Here is a 21,780-nt window from a genome sequence, read left to right as displayed (position 1 = left end):
TGGATTGTTAGCCTCTCCTTCCTCCCAGGGCAACCCATCACACTTTCATTTTGGAACTAAGGATAGCCTACAGTAGCTGGGAGGGAGAGAAACAATATGAATGGCACTGCTTCAAAAACAAAACAAAACAAAACAAAAACATGGTCTAGCTTACACTTTCAGATATGCCTATTAGATCTTCCAAATAGCCCTATAACTTAGGCAACATGCGGTATTTTCTTCTTTGACAGATGACAAATCTGGGTCTCTTTCTACTGGTGTCTCCTAAGGGAAGTAGCGAATGACCTACAACTGCATATACAGGGCAGCCTGTGGATCCCGGTCCCTCCAGAAGGCATCTCAGAGATGGCAAGAGGGCCACGTTGTACCTGAAGAAGGGCCATTGGCTTCCCCTGACTAAACACTAAAAGCCCTAAGATCACCTTTCTCCTTTTACTTCACACCTGAAACCCTCTAAATTATCTGGTTCAGCTTTGTGCTTCCAGGCAAGCTTTTTTGGCCCAACAACAGATGTTTCCAGAGTAAACAAACGCCACCAAATGCCCCTGGAGATCGTGGCATCGGGCACTGCGTAATCACCGCAGAGGTGAATCTGAGCCTGAAACCAAAGTCGGATGAGTGCTTGCATCCCGGCTCTGCACCTAGTTTTCTGATCCAAACAACATAGACTGTAAGAGTCTTCTCTTCTTCTCCCCCTTCCACTCTCTCTCTCAGCACTCTGGCCTGACCTGGATGCTGCATTTTTATCCACCAACTTTACAACCTTGAAACTTGGGGGCTCTTTCAGGGCAGCCATCGAAACTTGAGGTATTTCGACCTGATAAGAAGCCTGAGAAACAAGCAAAACGCTCAGGGTGAGAGTTTGGTATCTTTTGACCCTTGACCTCTTTGGGGGATCTGAGAGGAGGAGGAAATGGGTGAAGGACATATGCACAGCCTATAGTCAGGGCCACTCAGGCAAAAGCGTGTTAAATATTAACTGCTCCACTGAAACCGGCCAAGTCTTGGAGGAGAGTAAATAAATAGCATTTGGAGTTCTGGCATGGGGCAGGGGCCGGGCTCCAGCCCCATTCCTGTTTGGCTTCTCTGTACCTTCTAAACAGACGCAAGACCCCCTTGTCACCCTCCTCCCGTGAGCCCAGCTCCGTATCCTCCACGAGCTCAACCTCTCTCCCCACTGGTCAAAGAGATTTCCTATTTCTTTTTTTTTTTTTAATTTTTTTTAACGTTTATTTATTTTTGAGAGAGGGAGAGTGACAGAGCATGAGTGGGGGGGGGGGCAGAGAAAGAGGGAGACACAGAATCAGAAGCAGGCTCAGAGCCCGTCGCGGGGCTCGAACTCACAGACTGTGAGATCATGACCTGAGCCGAAGTCGGATGCTTAACCGACGGAGCCACCCAGGCGCCCCAAGATTACCTATTTCTTTCAGAACAAGTATCTCTCCTTTTTGCCGACTATCCAGAAATATGCCTCGGGCTGAGGAACATCCTAAGAAAAACACCAGGAAGGACTAAAAGCTGCCCTGTGTGTACGTCCTTCTCCGTGAGCACATGGGCAAGTTTCCGAGTGTGTTTAGTCAACGTTAGAATCTCCTATTTCACAGATGGGTTTCAGGAAAAGGTGGGACGAAATATCTTCTGCACAGAAGAGCTCTGTCTGACACTTACAGGCTATCTTGTCACCGACAAGTTCACCATCTGCGGCAGCCCTCGGTCAATGAGTTTGGGGGGCTGGTCCTGCGGTGTGGGCTAAGCTGAAACCAAGCGCCAGTTGCCAGGACTGGAAACCCAGTATATTTACTCAGGGCTTGTATGTGCCAGGCCCTGGGAGCCTGGTGCTGGGGTCTCCCCCCTTTGCTCTTTCCTGCAGCAAGAGGAAAAGAGGCAAAGTTAGGGACCAGGACATTAGCCCCCTCCCCTCCCCGAGGTGGATAAAGCTACTCTGAACTGACCTCTACAGGTGAGCCGGCCACACAGACTGTCACCTGAAGGAGGACCACCGTAGGGGTCTGGCTCTTCTTTGTGGACTCAGCCACACTACTCTGGCCTGAGCCCCCTGGAGAACTCCCGCCCGACTCGAGGTACTACTGTGAAATATTATTAATGTGGGTGAGGCCCCGGCACAGCGGGTGAGGAGCTTTGTGTTTGTCAGTCTCTGTGTCTAATAGCAGGCAAAGTCGGAAAATTGAGTCGAATCCAAAGAGACTCCATTTTGCAACCAGGTTATTCATGGGTTTTCCAAAGGCGAACTGGTAGTCCGAGGTGGAGTTTTCCCAGCCTCACATCCCCTTACACACAGCCGAGCGCAGCTCACACCTTTACACACGTCCACAGAGAGGTCCATTGCCACGCTACCATAATTGCACACACACACACAGCACCCTTGATTGAACTATAGACATTGAGTTGATAGAACCATGGGCAAATTTCCTGTTATAAACGCAACGGAGAAACCATGGCACTCTTCTCCCCTGGGTGATCCCCCATTTTGACTCCCTGTGCTCCCAACTATTCCTTTCCAAAATCACAGCTCAATTTCAGTTGGTCAGAGATGGAAATCTGCAAAACAAACCCATTTTATTTCCTTGTCGTCTGCAAAATATGCTTATCCAACCTAAACAGGCAGATGGAAACAAACAAACAAAAAAATGCATCCGAGCCCGGGTCTCTCACGAAAACAGTCCCATCTGCAGAAGCTACCAGCCTACTGTGATTGCAGAGTGGGCTCAGAGAGTTAAGGAACAGAGAGGGAAGCCCCCTAGCTTCCCTCTATACAGGGCTCCGCACATCCTGTGGCCCTGACTTTCCACGAAGCACCCCTTCTTGCTGCAGAATAAGCAATAGTTGGTTAGTGATTAACTCACCTTCACTGGAGGAGGGGCTGAAGAGAAGAAAGGAAGACCCTTTTATTTCAAAGGGCAGAGACGGAGACAGAGACTGCCTCCCCTGCCTTCCACTGTTTCTTCTTTTGACCTCCTCCAGACTTACCTGGACAGGTAAATGCTTCATCAGTGCTACCCCACCCCACCCTGCCACTGACTCACAGCCAATCCCGGCAGCTTTCCCTCCCTACTTCTCATTCCAGCTGTTTCGGGAGGGAGGGTGTGGGAGGGGAATGGGCGGGACTCTCCCTCCCCTTCCCTCCGCTCCGTAGCCAATCATCTCTTGCCCTCCCCTTCCCCGGTTAGAGCCAATAAAGAGCCCTTTAAAAAAAAACAGGGGGGGAGGAAGAAAAAGAAAAAGAAATAGGAGGGCTGGAAGGAGAAGACTCCTTTGGGCTGAGACTGGAAGAGGAGAGTTGGCCGGGAGGGAGTAGGCAAAAGATACTATTTTAAAATTTGACTGTAAAGAAACACAGACAGGCGGTATGCTTTTCTATGTCTGTTAGAAACTTGGTTTTCTATCTAGAGCTGCCTTCCTTCACTGGCGGGGCAAGGATTCCCCTGAATTCTCCAAGTTAAGATCCACTGTGGCCAGTTTTGTTAGTAGCTTTTCTAGTTGTTCGCAAGCACTTTTGCTCTCAAGCCTTTTCCTAGCAGCTCTTACTACTAGCCCCTGTCCTCAGGACTGCTGGAAAAGGTGACTGAGCCTAGGGGTGCTGGAGCGGAGACACCCTTGCCCCACTGTTTGGCAATGAGCTTCTTGACCTCATTTATTTCTGGGGGGCGTGAAGCCACTTTCTCTCCCAAGGGGGTCCCTTTCCTGAGGAAAAAGTGACTGGATGGCCTCGAAGGAGGGAACATGCATGCTGTCATTTGGGTCTCTGATCTCTTTTGGCTGTGCCTGAAAGGTGGCAATGAGTATTAAGAAATGAAAACAAAACAAGCTACCAACCAGCTTAGCAACCTGTCTCCTTCCATAGGCAGATTCCTTGCATCTGCTGTTAAAACAACCTGAGGAGAATAGGGAGATGGGAGTAGGTGGAAGAAATCACGGCTTTCAGGAAAAAACTTCCCCCCAGGTATGGAGGCCACTTTTACCAGAAAGGACTTTATTTTTTTTTGCCTGGAAGCTGGTTTTTCCTGGATATAGGCCATCCTTGATGCCAAAAGGGCAGGGAGAAAAATTAAAATCAATGCACGTAATGATCGCCAACATCTATTGAGCAATTGCTGTGTACTAGGGATTATGCTGTGCTACGTGTGTTCGTGCATTATTCTATGCAACCTTTATTTCAACTTCGAAAAAGTAGGCGCCATTAGTATCCAAATTTTACAGGGAGGTTAAATAACTTGCACAAGATCACGTAGCCAGGAGGCAGCAGAGCGGGGATTTCAATTCAGGCATTACGACGCCAAGCTTGCCATGCATCAGTATAATGCTAGTCAGCCTCCGTTTTGGACAAATTCCCAAGTGGGAAACGTGAAATCCACAGATAATTTGCAGGTCTAATTCTAACAATTAGATTAAAGCTTTCCCATCTCATTTCTGTCTTGTAGCCATTCACACCTTTTATTAAAAAGATGACGCATGGCTTTCATCTTTTCTCTTCCTGTAATCGTGGTTGGGTAGGAAATAAGAAGTACAGGGGCCAAGAGAGAGGAGAAATGGGGCAGGACTAGTCGAGGAGGAAGGAGGACCGAGGAAGCCTGGGATAACCAATGCACTATCACAACTGAACGAGCTAACTGAGCATTTAAGGGTGATGACCTCTCTTTGTGGTGTGTCACGTAAACATGTATGATGTCACAGGAGTAACCAAACAGGAAAGGCAGCTGCACATCAGGGGTTCAGTGCAACGAGAGTCACACCCATGGATGGAATCGCTGAAGTTGACCCAGCTTCATACGTGTGTGATTTGAACATTTGCTAGAAAAATGAATTTGACTTATGAGCATTAACTTCAAAGATGATAGCAGGCACCGTCTTGCTTGTGAACAGTTTTTCAGTTTATAATAAAATTAGTATTTGGGGCGCCTGGGTGGCTCAGTCGGTTGAGCGTCCGACTTCGGCTCAGGTCATGATCTCGCGGTCTGTGAGTTCGAGCCCCGGCGTCGGTCTCTGGGCTGACGGCTCAGAGCCTGGAGCCTGCTTCGGATTCTGCGTCTCCCTCTCTCTGACCCTCCCCCGCTCATGCTCTGTCTCTCTCTCTGTCAAAAATAAATAAAACATTTAAAAACATTTAAAATTAGTATAATAGGAAGGACTCATCTTTTCACAGGTAGAAGTAGGAACATAGATAAAATGATCGTTCTGTTCCTCTCTTTCCTTTTAGACATGTCTTATTGAAAATTATGAAATATTTCCAATACCTTGGCATGACAAACACCATTGTACCAACACCCAGTTCAAGAAATAAAATGTTATAGTTGAAGTTACTTACATACTTTGCCCCTCCCTTTCCTCCTACCTCCTCAAAACACACATATGCCCCTGCTGAAATGAACCGCTGTCCTGAATTTGGTATTCCTCATTCTCTCTATCTTTAAGTGTCTTACCCTGGAATTTTTTTGGTTTGCTTTCTTTGGTTTTGCTTGGAAAAATATCAAGTCTCTAAAGGTTCCAAGAGAGTTGGAAAGGAGGCCTGGACTAGGGGAAAGAGAGTCCTTCAAAATCAGAAACACTTGAAACACTAAGGCTATGTAGTTGATGTAGGTCATCATTTGAGGAGGAAAGTGTGTAGTTGTTTCTTGTTGAAAAGCAATTGAATTCCTATTTGATGACCTGACCGTGAAATCTAATTACAGCCCAGTTCACCTGACTCATCCATCCTGTATGCTGTTGTGGTGTGCCCATCTCCTTGACTGATACAGGCTAGTTTATGGTTTCCTTTCTCAGTACAACTTCCTACTGAAAGATCTAATTTCCCCTAGACAAGTGCATTTTTCCTACACACACACACGCATGCACACACACACACATACACACACACACACACACACACACACACACACACACACACTAATTCAAAACCAAAGTTACCAGTCATTGGTTAATCTTTCCTCTTTGGGCCCCTTATAAAGTTGAACTCTCTGCACAATAGCTGTGGATGTCCATTCTAACCATTCATGATACTTATTCATTCACATTATAGTCACATTCTATCAGTGTCTTCCTTTTCCTCTCCAAAGGAATAATGAAGTTACTTTGAACATGTATTACCACCATCCTTAAGAGACACAGGGTACCCACTATATTCATGATATTGAGCATGATACTGTATACTGCGTCTCCGAGTGCTTTCCCAACATATTAGGGAGAGGGAAGCTTTTATTCCTCAAGTAGTAGCAAGAGTTTGCTTTAAAGAGAAAACGGCTGGGGAGAGGTTCAGATGCGGGTGATTATAATTTGGCTATAAGACCAAATTGGAATTGATAGGCCATATTAAGACATCAAATAGATCACCCAGTTCTCACCAAAGTGGTATTAGTGTTAAGCCTAAAATGATTAGAGGGGAACTAAAGGGTGTAATTAAGTGGGTTTGGACGAAGAAATTCTGAAATTAATCATTAAGTAATACTTAGGGGTAGATTTGTTTTTCTTTTTTGAGATCAGCGTCTCTTTGGCCCACCTACCATGGAAATTAGGAGGATTCGGCAGTCCTTTTCCTTCCAGTGCTAATGAAAGTTTGAGGGCTGAAGTCACCTATTAGGATCAGAGAGTGTCAAATCTTAACATGTTCAAAATTGAGCTCATCTTGCTCTCCGTGCCCCCACCAACATGTCCTCTCTCCCCTTTCCCCATGCCAGCTAACTGCATCACCATACCTATTCTCACCCAGGCTCCGTGCTTCATAGCAATCCTCCCTTGTCTCCTGTGAGATCATTGCCGCTCTTCTTCCTCTCTATTCAGCTTCAGGACTGCACAAGTTATAGGGTTGTGGACCACTGAAGATGTGAAGAGACGACAGGAATGTCTTGTTTCACATATTCCATTTTATAGGTGGGTTTATAGATTATGTGGGTGGTTGATCGTCTCAATTCTTGGGTGCAAGTTCATAGTGCTCAGGATTAAATTCAAAGACCCTATGTGACATAGAAAGACCTTCGTGAGCAGGCCCTACGTGCTTCTTCCTGTCACGTAGTCATCTATATTGTTTATTACAGTCAATCTAATATTTCTGAAACTGCCACGCATTCATGCTTCTGAGACTTTTGCACATGTTGTACCCTCTGCTTGGACCCATTCCCATGATGTCCTCCTGGCTTAGTCTTATTTTTCCTTCAAGATTCAACTCAAGTACCATCTTCTTTTGGAATGGGATGTTAGGTGCTGCTTCACTGTAATCTGATGCAGAGCGTACATCTCTGAATTGAACCCACTAGGGTGTAACTGTCCTCTTTCTCACCCTGTAAAATTTGAATTCATGAAGAACATCGAGTATTTCTGTGTATAACTCTTCTATTGTCTTACTTATAGTGGTTATATATTAATGCCAAACTGATGATGAACTTTTTGGCAACTGAAGTGCTTTACTTAAGAAAAATGTCCTAAATTTTAAACTTCCTCTTTTTTTTTGAGATCATATTGATGGATAACCCATCTATTGCCACGATTTTGCTTATTATTTTTTTCTAAATCTTATCTTTTGACATCCTGTTACACTGTGCCTTCCCGTTCCCATCACATTTACAAACCTGCTTTCCTTTGTACTCATTTTCTTCTTCTCTCTTGGGACGACAAAGAAAATGTTTTTCCAATAAAACCCCACCGTCCGCATATGCTCTGGATCTCATCTCATAGACTCTCTACCCTTGCAGTCCTCTCTCTTACATCATCTTTTTGACCTTTCTACTAAAATAATGCCCATCAGCATTCAAATATATGACACTTAGGTGTCTCTGGAGTCAAAATGTCTGATTTGATTCTCTGCTTCTGCATGTAAATAAAATGCTATTGACAGGTGGGCTCTGAGATATGCTATGTTTACTTTTCCATTTCCATTTATCTTTTTTGTCCGTCTACTCTTGCCCACTGTGTAAATCTCCTCTCAATACATTCAGAGGTAGCAGTAGTTTCATCCTGGAGAAACATTTTCCAGAACATTCTGATTTGCTTCCATCTGGATATGTTGTTGTCTAGTCTGTTGCATGGCTGTCATTTTCATATGTGTCTTCATCGTCCTACTGGAAAAAGTCCTTTCACCTCTTCTCTTGTTGGGTTACTTGAATCTCACATCTTCCCCTTTCCTGAGTTAGCTCTCTCAGTTTGATAAAACACATTCTCTAGTCGTTTCCCAAGAAAGAATGCATAAGATCTTACATGTCTGAAGTATTGCTATTCTAGCCTCTCATTTGATTGTTTGTCAGGGTATAGAATTCTAGATTAGTATTTGATAGATTTTGGTGCTGCTGTTGCAAAGCCCAAAGTATCTAGGATTCTAAATCTAAGGCTTTCTCTTTGTTTCCAGTATTCTGAATTTTCATAATGATGTGTGTTGGAGTGAATCTATACTCTGGGTACTCAGTAAATCCAATCTGGAAACTCATGACATTCAGTTCTGGGATATTTTTTTTGAATTATTTCTTTGATGAATTCCTATCATCCACTTTCTCTCTCTCTCTCTGTTGTTTCTTTGTGGAACTTATATAATTTGGATGTTATTGGACACTCTCCTGGACCTCAACTTCTGTTTTGTTTTGCTACTGAGAGATTTTTAAAATGTATTTACAACTTCCTATTGCATTTTCTTTTTGCTATTGTATTTTTAACTTCCAATAATTATTGTTTGTTCTCTGAATTTTTATTACATTTCTTCCAGTTTCATTGATGCAGAATCTTATTACTTTAAGAACATATATAGTGTTAGTGTTTTTCTGCCTCTATAGAATGTTTTCTCCAAGTTACTTTTTTTTTTTTTTTCCTATTTGTTTTGGCTTTTCTGTTTCTTATTAAAGAATATTTTCACATGTCCGATGATTCTTGGCTATCCACTCAAATTCAACAATTTGTCAACAAAAAGATACATTTGAAGCCGTGGCTGGGGCTGGTTGACCATGGACTTCGCTACAGAGCAATCTCATAGGGCCATTTGATTGGAAAATCTCTGATGCCTGTATCTTTACTCTTTTTTGATGGCCTGATTGAAATCCTCAGAGCAGATCCTTCAGAGAAGAGTTTTCCAAAATCCTTCTTGAAGGACGCAGTTCTGGCAGCTAGCATTCTTGGAGCCTATGGCAGAGGAAGGTTGTTGCTCTCAGCATTTAGTATGTAAAAACAACACTTCATCCCCTTAGTTTTAGTACAGAGAGACCCTATTTTACCCTCTCCTGAGAGGGGATGTAGCAAGTTCTTAGTTGTTCTGAGTGGGAGAGAAGATCTGAGAGGTCTTAACTGTTTCTTAACCAGACTCTTCACCCACCTTCCTGATTTTTTTCCCACCCCTGTCTCCAGGGTTACTAATGCCACCAATTCTTGAATTTTTGAGGGCCGGGGCCTCCATGGTAAAAATAGGCTTGCTAGCTTAGGGTCAGCTCTTTCAAATCTGCTAGGTCAGTTACCACTCATACAACTGCTGGCTAGCTTCCAAAATTTTGTTGCTATCGTTTATCCCACCATCTCTTTGTCCTTCAGACTTTATGCCTTTCAGTAAATCTTAATAATAACTATGCATCTCAGAATTGCTGTGAAGATTATGTAAGCTAACATACGAAAAAGGCTCACAACGTTGTAAGTGCTCAACAAATACTATTATAATTATTACCATCATCACTTAAATAGGTCACTGCAGTAGCCTGTTTCTAACTGGTCCTCCACTTCCATTCTTGCCCCTTTCAACCCATTCTCCGAAGAGCAGTTAAAATAACTTGGAGAAACATAAATGTGATGTTTTCCTTAATAGACTTTCATGTCCTATTAAAGTTATACATTGATTTCATTCATTCGTATGTTCATTCACTCAAATATATATTGAATGTCTGCTGTGTGTCCAGTACTTTGCTAGGTGCTGAGACTACAATGGTAATAGGGAGAACTGGTCTCTGCCCTTGGACAAACTACTTGGGGACACTCATATAAAATAAACAAGCAAATAATATGTGGCAAGTAGGTATTCAGGTAAGTGCTTAATATAGCTCATAGATGATGCAAATCTGGATCCTTGCTTTCTCCTAAAGTCTTCATCTCAAGTCCCTTTTTTTTTTTTTTTTTTTTCCTGTTTATCACGCTATGGCCAGACTGGCCTGGAAGAGGTTTCCTTTCCTCCTGCAATATAGGGTTTGCAAATGCTATACCCCCGCTTGGAATGCTCTTCTTACTCCGCAAATGACTAACCCCTATTCATGCTTCAGGTTTCAAATAGTCACTTTGGCCAAAAGACTTTCCCAGATTCACCACTTTGAGTTAGAATTTCCCTGCCCTGTTATTCCCTTCATAGCACCTGTATTTCTATTTCTTTATAGCGCTGTTTGTGGACCCCCCCACCCCCACCCAAATAAACCCAGCACCTAGGGCAGTTCCTGAAACTTAGCATTCAAAAATACTGAATGAATGAATGACTATCCTTGTTAAATCCTAAGGTATTTGACAGCATACTTTGTAAGAAATAGAAGCTCAATAAAAGCTTGTTAAATTAAACTGCTGAACAATTAATCGCAGATAAATTATGACTTTGGCTGCTTCTAGCCAAATCCAAGATCATTTTCTCAGTCTTCGTTGTTATAGATTAAGAGTAAGAAAAATAAGGCCGGATGCTAAAGGATGGATCCAATGGGAAGAGTCATTTTGGCAGAAGGTTAACATAATTCAGTCTGTACCTTCGTTGTTTTGGCTTAAAAACTTCATTAGTTTTACTCCATAATATTCAAGCTCTAAAAGAAGTAATTCAAGACTGTAAAATTCCAAAGAGAAAGATTTATCAATTCCAATGCGAAAGGCATAGTAGAAAGAAGTTTGGAATTCTAATAGGTGTAATGTTCCATCCACAATTAGGATGAATAATTTTCTGAAATATCCCACATAATAGACTCTAAAAAATTATCCTCATTCCATAAGGGACACATTTTCTACTTAATTCAATATGAATATCCAACAGAGCTGAAATGAACTGTGCTAGAAATATTCATGGTTACTTGAAAAAGTATTTTCCATCTGGAATTTTAAAAATAAACACGGACAAATTTTTTACTATCCTCCCACCATTGATGACGGAAAAAATATATTATTAAATCATTTGCTTCTTACCTTATATTTCCAAGATTATTCCCACCCAACCCCTGCTTTTTTTTTAGATACAAATTTTATAGTAGCTGTTTCTTGATTATCATGTGAAAGATGTTGCTGGGGACTTCTATATCCAGTAACGTCAGACTAGGTAATTCAAACAACCCCTCCTTGCTGAAGCAGTGGGGAGCCAAACATACAATGAAGACTTTGAAGAAAGAATCGCCAGGCCTGGGTCAAGATGAGGAAAGAGGTCAGGTTTAGTACAGCCAACATTTGGGACTTTTCCTCTGGAGACATCTCTCTATCCCAGAATGGGTGGTTGAGATACTAAGGGGTGCTTCTGACAGCTTCACACAAGCGAAGAATCAGCAATTGGGAGTCCAGGATCCACCAGTGGATGGGGACTTAGTGTACTTAGTATACTGCCCTTGCTTGCTGTGGGTGGGGAACTCCGAGCTGCACCGCAGGAGTGAGCATAAACTCTTTCAACACTAGCTGTGTTGGATTTACTGTTGTGGTGATTCTATGAGCCAATTAAGGGGTTATCAGGAAAAATTTTGTCCGTATTTTGTATTTAACTTCAGCATTGACTTTCGGCTGAGGAAGCTTCAAACTTCAAACTCATAGCTTTCAACCTACTGCAGTTATTCAATTGCAGGATTTTAGAACATGGCCAAGTCATTGTGACACCTGCTCTGATATCTTAAGATTCACTAATGAAGCCCTTCAATTGAATAAATGCTCTCAAGAAAGATCAGAAAACCCCTGTTGGTGGACAGAAGGAAATCTTCGGACACAAAGGCAGAGAAGCAGTTGAGAGAGGCAGTCACTAAAGCAGAGAAAGGACTATTCATTCAGAACTTGTTCCTCATGAATTCTTGACTTAGTATTATTATTTTCTTTTAACTCACACATAGGGAAATCCTAAGTTTAATAAGCCTAAGGAACTATGTTATGATGCCTTGGCACCTGATCCCATCAGATAAATATCCTCAAAATCTACAAACACAATAGAGACAAAGGCAATCCAAGTTCGAACAAATTTTTTAAATAGAAAAAATATTTGAGGTGCTTGCTTTTCTACTATTGAACCTCTCTTTTTAGGCTTAGAGATGTAAGCAGCATGGCGTATACCACTGCCAAATATGTCAGTCCGGCTTTGCAGGCTCTGCTGTTATTACTAAATAAGAGTACAAGCCACACTCCTTTCTAAACACTAATGGGAGGGGTAATGAGGAAACAACAACAAAAAAATCGATTTTCCTCTAGGGAAGAAGTTCTTTTTGTAAATATCCGTTTCATGTAACTAGCACTTGAAACAAAATTTCCAAGATGTCAGGGACCTAATGACTTGTAGCTCTATTTCTCACAAGGCAGGAAGGCTAGATCACAGTACTTGAGCCTTCATGGTAAAGCATCCCTTTCTATTTGTGTTAGGTTTTTATGGTAAATTTTGCTTTGCAATATTCACTCCTTATTGGTCTGAGTTCTTTCGTCTAGAGCCTCAGGAATAAATCTACATCTTTCACATAATACTTCCTCGAATTTGAAGCTGTCACATCGCCCTGCGATCTCTCGTCCAGGTAAGGATCTCCAGTTCCTTTTGTCAAACTTCAGTCGTTCCTTAGGTTTTCCATGTAAAACCCTCACCCAAACCCCCAGTGCAATGTGACTAAAGCATTTTACACGAACACTAGTGTTTCCTTTTTTTCTAGATCTTTTAACTATTAAAATGCAACTGTTTCTGCGGCCCAGTCACATTGCCCTGCTGGGATAGATTAGAGTTCAAATATTATTGCTATTTCTTCATCAGATCAACTACAAAACCAGTTTTTACCCATGCTGGACTCACATAATAGATTTAGAACTTAGGGGCAGGGCTTCACATTTATGAATATCCAATCTTAGGGTTTTTTCAGCCTGTTGAAGAGTTTTGAATGGTCATTCGTTGTACTATCAGTCCCTTCTGGATTTATATTACCTGTAAATTTAGTAACTGTCTTTAAGTAGTGGATGAAAAGGGATTGCATGAAACCAAGGACAAAGGACTGACATTAGCCATCAGAGGTCTTCTGGAAGTTAATTAACCGTGGTTATACTTCTGGTTCTCAAACCGTATCATGCATCAGAATCAGAACAGATTGTTGGCCTCATTTATTTCTGATCTTTTTGACAATTTGCATTTCTAACAAGTTACCAGATAATAAGAGAAACACACTTTAAGCAGTATTGCTTTATGGGTGCAGTTAATTATTCCACAAGCTGCCATCACAGTTTATGAGACTCCTTACAAACCTTTTAATGAGGTTTGTCCTGACTTACTCTTTGGATGTATCCTGACCTCCCACAAATTGATTAGATTATATTATGGTTCCATTTCCATAGTTTTTAAGCTTCAGTGAGAACAACGGAGAAGTGGTTCAAGTCTAAACTCTGGTCCTTAGAGCTCAGTTCAATTCTAATAACTCCAGTGTTGTTTGAAATAGGCTTAAATGTTGACATTGTCAACAATTAAATAAATTCTCCCACAGGGATGCTGCAGTGTAGATCTCAGTCTATGACAAGTGGAAAGGGAACATTTAGCCTTCCCACAATTGCTCAGCAACAGACACTGAATTAACAACTTTCAGGAGCTGATTGCATACCAGAAAATTTGGGAAATCAAGGAAGGAAAATTTCAAATGCCCTCTGGTGTTAAGAAGAAACATTTTAGTTTCTCCAGTCAAAGTCATTAAGATTCCACCTACAGAGTGAGATTCAGCAGATGTTGGCACCCTCCTCAAAGCAGTGGACTATTATCAGCTTTTGGTAATAAACATGCAACTTGGGTGTCATGGTTGTCCACCGGCCCGCTGTATTCACCCCAAAATATGCTCAGACAACAATATTTTCAGTTCATTTATTCCTTCAAAACAAGTCACTTCGTACAGCATTTAGATACTTAAAATCATGGACCTCATAAATAAAATCAATTCATCTTAATGACAATGGCAAAATCACGTAAGAGTTGTACAAAATGAAATCATACATCTCCCAGGTAGCAGCAGTGCATTAACTTAAAAAAAAAAAAAATGCTGGCAAACAGACAAAAGAACATTAAGAAAACACTGTCCATCTTAATGAATAAAAATATGCCAAGAAACAAACTCTTCTGTTTGCCCTTTCCTGCTACTTTTTTCAAGTCATGTTCTAAGCTCTAAATTTGACAATCTTGTGGTTTCCTTCTTGCTTCAGGAATCTCCACCTCTACTCCATTAATACAGGAAATACAGGACTATTATCATTCTCTATCCCTTTTGACAAGCTATACATGTTGATTCCGCATTTTAAGCCGAATTCAATACTTCTGTAATGGGGAAAAAAATTACTCTTTGCTAAACAGCTTGTAAACAGCTTGAGTCATGAATGGCACCAAGGTGAACTGGAAAACTGCCAAGAATTAAGTGCCCTGGTCCTTTTCAGTAACTTATGGGCAACAACGAACTACAGATCCTATACCATGTATAAAGTCAGTCTCATGTAATCTTAGTAGAAATTCTAAACCTTTCTTAGGTTAACCAGTTACCTACTACTTAACCAAATCACATCTTCACATCCCTAAACTACTACATGTAGGATATTTTTAAAAAACAAGTATAAAAAGGCATCATAGCAAAATGCTCATATTCATGGTTTTACACATTAATGACAAACTTCTCAGTTATGGCCCTGCTACATTCTATGCCAAGAAATGGGTGAGGAGGGTTGGGATGACACAAAGGCATTGCTTGAAAATTTTTTCAAAAAGCATAATTCACGACTAAGGAAAGGATTCACTTGGGGATCTCTTCTGTGATAAGTGGTACTTTATCCCCCTTTCTTTTTAACCTAAAATAGCAATCTCTTTTAAATTCATATGGACCAAGACCTACCTAAATCAGCACCCCACAATTCAATATCAATGTAGTTTCTTCAAAGTCAAATATTCAAAGCACTGTAAACAAAATGCCAGTTAATTTTTGGAAAAGAAAAAAAATAAATAAAACCCATTCCCACAATCAGGCAACTTTTATAATCTTTCTAAGACGAATTACATGTGTTGAAATATTGTAACTCTTAATCGGGAAACATCATTGGTTAATGAACCAGCTTATTCAAATGAAGTGTTTCACTTTAGACTTAAAAAGGATACATTTAAGGCTAAAAAATCACCTCCGTAAAATAAGTTTGCTTAGCAACAAATGAAGAGTTTTAAGATTCTAATCTTTTCTAAGTTGGTATAGTCCTCTTTGTGCTACAAGGATAAATTTGAATACTGCACGGTACAATGAATGATTAAGAACAATCACATTATAGAAACAGGTAACTTTCTGAATGCTAGGCCACACAGCATGCTCCCAAGTGACGGACATCAAGTTGCACTGTTATCAAAACACCAGAATGCTGCACCACTGGATGGATACAGCATACACTGATGGCAATGCTGATTAAGAGCTGACCGTTAGCAGCTCAAGAATTATATTTTAATGTCTTTAACAAGAACCCTGGAGAGGGCTAACATGTAAACTTTTACTTCCTATCTTTTAAAGTGCTGCAAATAATAACAAGTGTGTCTCAACACATGAAAGAACATAAATCTTAACATATTAAAGTTTAGGAAGGCCACCTGATCCATAAAGAACAAAAATTACTCTCATTTTACATACTCCCCATTCTAATTAAAAAGAAAAAAAGACAAAAAACTACGTTTAGTTAGGGCAACTTGCAACATACATGTTTTAATTAATGCCTAGGTAGGATAGAAAGAATATGCTGGATAAGTAAATTAGGCGTGGGCACTTAGGGGCATTTATAGAGAGACAATACATTAACGCATTCCTGATTATGACTTTGCTGGGACTTGAGCGTGGAGTAATCAACTGGCATGATTAAATTAGTTTTGTCAAAAGGGTCACGCTGACCAGCAGCCAAACTTTCAAGGGTACCACTCGACTGTGCCCATTTTTCATTCCTGGGAAATAAGAAATCAACTAGGAATGATTAACACAAGATGTGCCACCCTGATGTCTTTCTATGGCTCTCCCATCCCCAAATCCCTAGGGGTATTCATTTTAATTTCTGAAATCACTCTATCCAGAAGTGCATCTTCATGCTCCCACACCGAATCTCTAAATCCAAAGAAGAATAAGAGAAAGGGGTGGGGGACAGGAAAGCACAGTCCTCATTCATTCAGCCAGGAAGGTAAACTATCCTCATTTTAATTAAAAAGATATTCTTGAACGGCAGTCAAAAACTGAATAAATAGGAAGAAGGGTTTCATTCTGCTCACGTGCAAATTGAAGAGAAAGTTTCTTTTGATCCTGTTGCAAGTACTAAAACCCATAGGTTTTCAAAATTCTGAAGATTAGAATTTATACACATTTATAAACTAATTTCAAGGGGCACTTGGGTGGCTCAGTTGGTTGAGCGTCCAACTTTGGCTCAGGTCATGATCTCGTGGTTCAAGAGTTCAAGCCCCACATCGGACACACGAATGTCAGCGTGGAGCCCGCTTCAGATCCTGTCTCCCTCTCTCAAAAATAAACAGTAAAAAAAAAAAAAAAACACCCAAAACTGATTTTAAGAGTTCAATAAGTACAGTTAAAAAAAACAAACAAACAACAAAAAACCAAAAAAAAACAACTTTAAATTCTGTGAGGTTTACAAGCTTGAGTTTAGAATGAGCACAAGTTTGGGTTTTTACTCCTCCATAACTAAAACAAACTGTCCGCAAATAATGCATCATCTTGGATTTTCCATGATCAGAACATTCAAGTCCTAGTACTGAATTTCAGCAACTGGTTAATTTATAACTCATTATTGAGAGCAATTTGACAGAGTGATCAGTGTCCAGTGGTGAATGGACAACCTATGTAACAGGTAAAACAGAGTAAGATCCCCGGAATAAATACTTGACACTTGCTTTGTATAAAAGCATGAGCTTAAATATGCAAACAAAAACACTTAAAAATGAAGGGGTTTAATTTTATGAACTATCAGGTTCTATCTCTTTCTATTTGTTAAGTTAATCCAACATAGATAAGATACACTCCATCTTAAAGTGACAGAATTTTATGCTGGGACACATATCAATACATGCCTGGGATATTATAAATTACTCAATAACTATTTATTGCATGAATAAACTTGTCTAAAATCCCAGTAAGCAAATGTCAAATTGGGCTTCTGAAGTACCTAAGAAGGCAAGCTTTATGAATGGTGATGTGTAAAGCTCAATTTGATGGATGCTACCCAGTGGGTATACTCGTAACTTCTAGTTTTAAACTTACTTTCTGGGGAAATGAGAGATACAAAAATCTTTAGACCAAGATGACAGCCAGGTGCAAAGAGATCTTCAAACATATTCATTTGTACGTAGTATGATTGCCAAACATTAAGTATCTCAAGCTCACAAGGGCTATTTTAAGGCTCAGTAAAATAGAAAATTCAACACTTAATTTAAGTTATACTGACCATAATTTACAATGCCTAAAGTAGTTATTCACAAAAAAGGTACTCAAGAAAGGTCACCTAATGATTTCAAGCATACTTTGTGAATTCTTCCTTAAAGGAACTTGTCCACTGAACTGTTCCCATGTTCCTAATTTTATATGGCCACCTCCACCAAGTGAAGTGCTAAAAGTAAATCTCAATTTTAAAACATTTGCCAAGAAGATAAGCTGAAAGACACAGAAGTGCTTTAAAATATTCCATTGGTATTCTAAGTGAGATACTTCATCAAAAATGAGACCAAGATAACAAAACGTCACAACATTAAACCTCTTCACATTTTGTGAGATAATACATAACAAATTATAATTTAGCATCCCTGATCTTCAGAAGAATTAAGAAAAGAGGTAGGAAACTTTTATCTGGAAGATCTCATGGTGAAGCTAATTTTAGAGGGTGTGCCTCGTAGGTCAGCCCACCAAGCAAAAGAGTACACATCTAGTATCAGGAAGCTGAATTCCGAGAAAAGCTGAATAAGGCAAGGATTTAAAAACGGTCATGTTTTGGAAGTGAAACAAATTCATTCAACATTACTATCCCCGCTACTTTAAAACTCTTCAAAAGTCAAAGTAAAAGATAGTAGATAAGCAAAGTGCTAATTTGCAGAAATGTGAAATTATTCAAAAGAGCATTAGTGGTCAGATAAGGCTCGCAAGAAAATAAGTACTGTGTAGGTAAGAAAAGATCTCACAAAAATCAAATCAAAGCATAGCATTATCCCTTTAGATGAAGATTGTTTAGGAGCTGGAGAAAAAGCTGAGGAGAGTGAATCCCTCCAGATAAATCATTAAAAAAAAAAAATCAAGCACTCAAAATACAAGCAACTTCAATTACAAATAAATACCCTGCTTAATTAAAAATTCTTATCCAATGTGACAAACATCAATAAATGAGTTGCATTAAAACACGAGGCCAACGGTCTTTTAAAGCTTTAGTAAGCTGCTCAGGCACCTGTTCCCTCATACATTCTCCTTTTATACACTAGAAATCCTAAATTGGGTACTATCAGTTCCTTAGGTAACATTCTCAAGGAACAGACTCATCCCTGTAAAAATTGCTTGTAATGTACTTATAACTGGTTAAGTACACATTTATAAAGTCTACCAAATTGCAATATAAAATCAGTTTTGACAACTCTGTGTATCTTCATTTGAGGAATCGATGCACAATTTAGAAAATTATTACTCCAGAGTTTTTAAAAGGACTCAATTATGGAGACACTGTGGTCGATGTCCAGTGGCCTCACGTGAGGCCTTCCGCATTACCCAACATACGCAGTTGTCTTCTTCTACAAGTTAAAGCTGCTGGGTGCTAGCTTATAATAGTAGGACTCAATCTTCCGGTGAGTGTCAGTAAGTGGCAAGGACCACCTGGTCTGTCACCCCAGCAGAAAAAGGGCATGTATCACCACTGGAGACACACATCTGTAAACTTGCACACTCATTTTTAATCTTGACAAGGGATTTCGGGGTCTTAGTGGTTTTAAGTTAAAAAAGATGGTTCAAACATTGTGTTCCTTTGTTCTTTAGGGTTACGAATAGCTTATTGGAAAACCCAGAGCCTTCTGGATCTGTGAGGTAGTAGGCGGCAGTCCTCATCATGCATAGATCACACTTCTCCAAAGTTGGTATGGCCTGTCTCCTTGGCATGGTCCCTTGCTTCTGCTTGTCCGACTAATCCCTTCTGACACACCATGCATCTCAGGGTGAAGCGGTTTACGTCAGTGAACTGTCTCTTTCTTCTAGCTTCGTCTGCTAATTCCAGTGCTTGTACAAGAACAATATCATCGTTAGAGGAGAAAATGGTCAGAGGCGGGGTGTCTGGGTCAGGGAAGACACGCTGAAGCGGGTCATAGTGGATGCCGTCGTAAATAAGCAGGACCCTTTTGGTATATCCTGCATCTTCTCCAAAACGATCAATTCTTACTGTCTGTGTATCCACCACACAGATTTCGCACTGGTAAAATTTAGACAAAATTGATATCTCAATAGCTCCTCCCCAAGTGTCATCCCTTTTGATCCAGTCACAGTACTCTTGATTTGTTTTTCCCAGTATTGCCTCACTATAGAAGTCTGGATCGCTTGCTACAATTTGCGCTATGAGGCGTCTCATCTCAGGGGCGCAAGCTGGATTCAAGACTCCTCCTTCTACAACATAGTATACACTGGTAAAGAGGCAGGAGTTGTCTGCCGGGACCACAGTTCTGCTAAGCACGGGCAAAGTTTCCCTGACATAACTAGGAGCACCATGTTTTGTAAATGCAGGTGAAGTTTTGGGCCTGGTTTGGTCTTCTTCAACGATCAGCATGTCGCCTGTTAAAAATAAAACAAAGCCAGAACTGCAGAGACATTATAGATGAAATCCGTTGTTCATAGCCAAGTTTGCAAATTACGAACAGGAAGAGTTAAAAAAAAAAAAAAAAGATAAACTGGGTTACTGGGGAGAATACAGCTTTGCAAACAAGTAATCGGTAAGACCTCTTGTTCCTCAGTCTTCATAAAGTCGAAAACAGACCAAAGGGAAAAACATTTGAGGGGGCATTCCAACTAAGGAGCCCTGGTTATACACCTTTATACTTACATGAAAAGATACACTTCAACAACAAAATTTCCTTATGCTCCCTCTCTGCATCTTAAAAGCACTCATCTTCCAAAAGGTGTTTACCCAAGACTAGGCCACTAGGGGGGTTCTTGTCCTCTGAAGCTTAACATTTTATCTACCCAGTTTAGTGTTTACAGGATCCTTGACACAACAGCTGAAAGCTTTTAATGATCAATATTGCTGTTCAAGTTTTAACAGCGGACAGAAATAACTGCCGTTGTTTAGAATTTGAAAGGGCCTTCGGTGGATGTGTAAAAGCATACTCTAAAATGAGTACAACGAACTCTACGTGAAGGTGACTGCAAAAACCAACCAGGAAAGCGAAAAAAAGTATTCTGCATCCTTCAGACCTGCTCTTTTTTTTTTTTTTTTTAGAGACAGAGAAGAAAAAGCCATCAGGATAGAGAATATAGGCCTTATTATTATTATTATTATTATTATTATTATTATTATTTTGGATGTTTGTGGACTCAGAAAAAACAAAATGAATGAGACGTTTTCGAGGCAGACCAGAAAGCACATTGAGGAAGGGGGGACCCCGAGGCTTTGGGCTTCTCACACGGGTTGGGCCCTCCCTCCCTCTTTCAACCAGGTACGTGGTCGAAGAGTTGCTAGATACTTGCCCCGGCCTCCGTCAGAGTTCTCCGTTCCTTAATTTATCCTTAGCCCTGTCCTCCAAACCCCCAACAGCCCCACAGCTACCTTGCCTGGATCAGTTCTGTTTCCCCCCACGCCCCTCTCCGTCCTCCCAGGACTCTCCCTGGCCCCAACCTCGATTCCCTACCTGACTGGATGGGCAAATCCCCAAGAATGGTATCCTCGTTGCTGAGATCCAGGCATTCGGGCGGGTATCCTACGAGGATTCGCTGACAGCCGGGGGCGATGCCGGTGATGGCGGCAATCTGGCCCTGGAGTTCCCGCACTCGGGTCCGGCTGGACAACCCCTGCAAAACATGGGTGCCGTCCTTGGCCTTGCAGCGGAGCCGCCACATCGTGTCGGTCCGGCTGCCCGCAGGCCAGACACCCGTGGGGCCAGTTTTGGTCCCGGCAGCGGGTTGGCAAACGCCGCCGGGGCAACCAGCCGCCGGGTGGACTCCAAAATGGCCACCCTTTGCAGGGCCAAACATCGCGTGAAATCGCAGGTGGCTACAGTCCTCGCGATACTTTGGTGTAGCGTAAGCTTTAGCACTTTAAGACGCGCGAACTCTCTTAAAGTGACAACTAATTCTCTGCCGCCAACCCTGCAGGAGCCAAAGGATGAAGATTTATCCCTGTTCCTCCAATACAAGTGGCTTTGCTACCTGTCGAACGAGTGAGGTGCCTTCTGCGTTGGCAGCATATATGCTCAAGGAAAGAGGGCGGAGGAAGGAGTTCCTGAATCGGGTACATTGGAATGTAACCTTGCAGTTAGTGAGGTCAGAAATTAGTAAATTGGGGCTTCCAAACTACACCGGGAGAAATAGAGTCATAGTTCAGAACGCAAATGAATACCAAGAATGGTCAGTGAGTCAAAATACCTGTCAAAAAACAATCAGACACTCGTGACTA

The 21,780-nt window shown here is 41.2% G+C and overlaps 1 protein-coding gene across 9 annotated transcripts in view; it reads right to left on the bottom strand.

Moving 5' to 3' along the window:
- Positions 1-21,780, bottom strand: part of LOC102959459 (ubiquitin thioesterase OTU1) — a 35,318-nt gene that overhangs the window by 11,510 nt on the left and 2,028 nt on the right. For 4 of the 9 annotated variants that reach the window (XR_006213987.1, XR_006213989.1, XR_006213988.1 and 1 more), the window contains exon 1: positions 21,017-21,714. Coding sequence is in view for 2 of the 9 variants with exons in the window: in XM_042976331.1 (XP_042832265.1) it covers positions 21,017-21,359 (343 nt within the window). In the remaining 7 variants the exon portion in view is untranslated. Of the gene's footprint in view, positions 1-1,668; positions 1,865-2,864; positions 3,071-6,515; positions 6,586-6,707; positions 8,631-19,058; positions 19,944-21,016; positions 21,715-21,780 lie in introns of those variants that run through there. The other 5 variants (XR_006213992.1, XR_006213993.1, XM_007096114.2 and 2 more) reach the window with 5 other exon arrangements.

Source organism: Panthera tigris, chromosome F3 (genome assembly GCF_018350195.1).
Source record: "Panthera tigris isolate Pti1 chromosome F3, P.tigris_Pti1_mat1.1, whole genome shotgun sequence".
NCBI classification, from domain to species: Eukaryota; Metazoa; Chordata; class Mammalia; order Carnivora; family Felidae; genus Panthera; species Panthera tigris.
The sequence above is the reverse complement of the archived record's forward strand: the minus strand, read 5'-3'. Positions and strand labels throughout refer to the sequence as shown.